The sequence below is a fragment of the Penaeus chinensis genome, chromosome 28, assembly GCF_019202785.1.
Source record: "Penaeus chinensis breed Huanghai No. 1 chromosome 28, ASM1920278v2, whole genome shotgun sequence".
Classification (NCBI taxonomy): Eukaryota; Metazoa; Arthropoda; class Malacostraca; order Decapoda; family Penaeidae; genus Penaeus; species Penaeus chinensis.
Genome location: NC_061846.1, coordinates 1,964,905 through 1,967,001, shown reverse-complemented (window position 1 = coordinate 1,967,001; position 2,097 = coordinate 1,964,905). Strand labels below are relative to the sequence as shown.

At 40.4% G+C, this 2,097-nt stretch overlaps 1 protein-coding gene across 1 annotated transcript in view; it reads right to left on the bottom strand.

Moving 5' to 3' along the window:
* LOC125040190 (cuticle protein 6-like) overlaps positions 1-939 on the bottom strand; it is a 5,423-nt gene extending 4,484 nt beyond the window's left edge. Inside the window, exons 1-2 of the mRNA XM_047634731.1 lie at positions 898-939; positions 88-277 (exon numbers count right to left, since the gene is read on the bottom strand). Of these exons, the coding sequence (XP_047490687.1) occupies positions 88-277; positions 898-912 (205 nt within the window). The 5' untranslated portion in view covers positions 913-939. The remainder of the gene's footprint in view (positions 1-87; positions 278-897) is intronic.
* Between the last annotated feature and the right edge of the window lie 1,158 nt (positions 940-2,097).

Sequence of the window (2,097 nt, the reverse complement as noted above, 5' to 3'; positions counted from 1 at the left end):
CCCTGGTCCTTTTCCCCAAAAACCTCTCCTATCTACTACACAGCACAACCACCTAACACTACCAACATCAACAAAACTTTTCCTCACCTCCTTCGAAGTCCCTCGTCAGATAACGGAAATTTTTGTCCTCTGGGATCTCGATGGGCACGAACGGCTGCTGCTGGTCGGCGTTGATGATAGCCAGGGACTGTTGGGCGTCATCTTCCACGAACAGGAGCAGAGGCTCTTCCGCGACAGGTGCTCCCCAGACCGCGCCGGCGAAGACCCCCAGGACGACCTGTTTCGAGGGGGGAGGAAGGAGTGAGGTGGAGGGGGGAGGGGGAGTGGGGGAGGGCGGGGGAGAGGTGGGTAGGGAGGCAGGTGAAGAGGGGGACGGTGGGAAGGTTGGAAGTGGGAGAGGGAAATGGAGAGAAAGAAGCTGGTTAGTTATTTGTTTTTTTTTTGGTTTTGATTTCTGATTCTTGAAAGTAAAAAAACGTGATGAATGTGATGTAAAAAAGTAAAAAATGTGATGATTTTCGTAATGAATACTACAACTCATAGTGACGGTATTGCATATATCTCTTGGGATATAAGAAAAACAAAATATCCCCCATTTAAGAACCAGATATTAAGTTGAGTTAAAACCGACTAACGCAAACATTTGGTCAAGCAAAACGAGTGAGTTCCTCGTCCCTAACTTTTTTCACTTCCTGGTCTAAAAGGGCGTTTAAAAGGAACGCCAGATAGGCCTAATCAGAAGGACCATGACACCAAGATCTAAAATTCTTTCTCTTCTCTTGACGGAATATGATTCATTTGAGAGAACACTAAACCCCACTTATTCACTATTTCTATTTATCACACAATGCCAATATTTTAAGAATTCAAGAGAAAAAAAATAACAATTTAACTCACAAAAATCCACTTCATTTTGGCTGTAACGTCAGGACTGAGACCGCTTGATGTTGTGTACTGTTTGAAGTCGACGTCCGCCTATTTATATGAGGTCCCGTCGACGGTTGCCAGAGGTCTTCGGGTCCCACGTCCTCCGGGGTTTTATCCTAGGCGAATACCACGTTTCCCAAAGCTACGGTCCAACGACTGAAGCCCAAAGAAAAGACGACCAACAAACACGGTATTACTAAACCGAAAACAATGCATCTCCTTCAATTCGGGCACAGAAGCCTTACACTAGACACCGAAAACGGATTAAAAAAATAAAACGAAACGAAACGGAAAATATTCCCCAGTCAGGATAGGCAACTGTCCCTTCATCTTCTCCCCCTCCCTCACCCCCCTCCAACCCCCTTCTCTCTCCCCCTCCTTAGTAACCACATCCCCTCCAACTAGCCTAAGGCGGTGGTTTTGGTCGCTTCACCTCCTAATGATAAATCAGCAGACACGTTCGACCAGGTAACACCCGATTCTGAACCTTCCTGTATTGATCCGAGTTCAAAGTACAGGTGTTTGTTTTGGTTGACTGAAAGAAGCTGAATAAAAAAGGGAATGTGTGTATATATATATATATATATATATATATATATATACATATGTATGTATATATATATACACATATGTGTGTGTGTGTGTGTGTATCAGAGATGTATACACATATGGTGTGTAAATATTCACATACATACATACATATGTATACACACAAAAACATATGAATTCATAGAAAAAAGGATGACTCATATATCTATTCTGTACATGTCACAGATTTTTAATGTTTTGGATCACTATCTACGGATGCGTTGAATGTCCTGGATGCTACCGTTAGAATACGGAATGATATATTCTTTTTAAACCCAGGATTTATCTATCTATTTATTTGTCTGAATAAATTTCTCAATCTATTTATATAATGGAATATTAACATCATGAGGATATAAACAAAACGTAAGCAAGAACCATACTCACACGCATATATGCAAATTAGTTCAGTAACATCTCTAATAGTGGTATTATCCATGAAACTAAAAATAACAGGGGTTGTTGTCATCAAAATGAGGAAGAAAAAAACAGTAAACATTGTAATATTAGTAGAAATGATATTAACGATGATATTAATAGTGACAATAATGATAATGATAGTAATAATAAGGATAATCATGA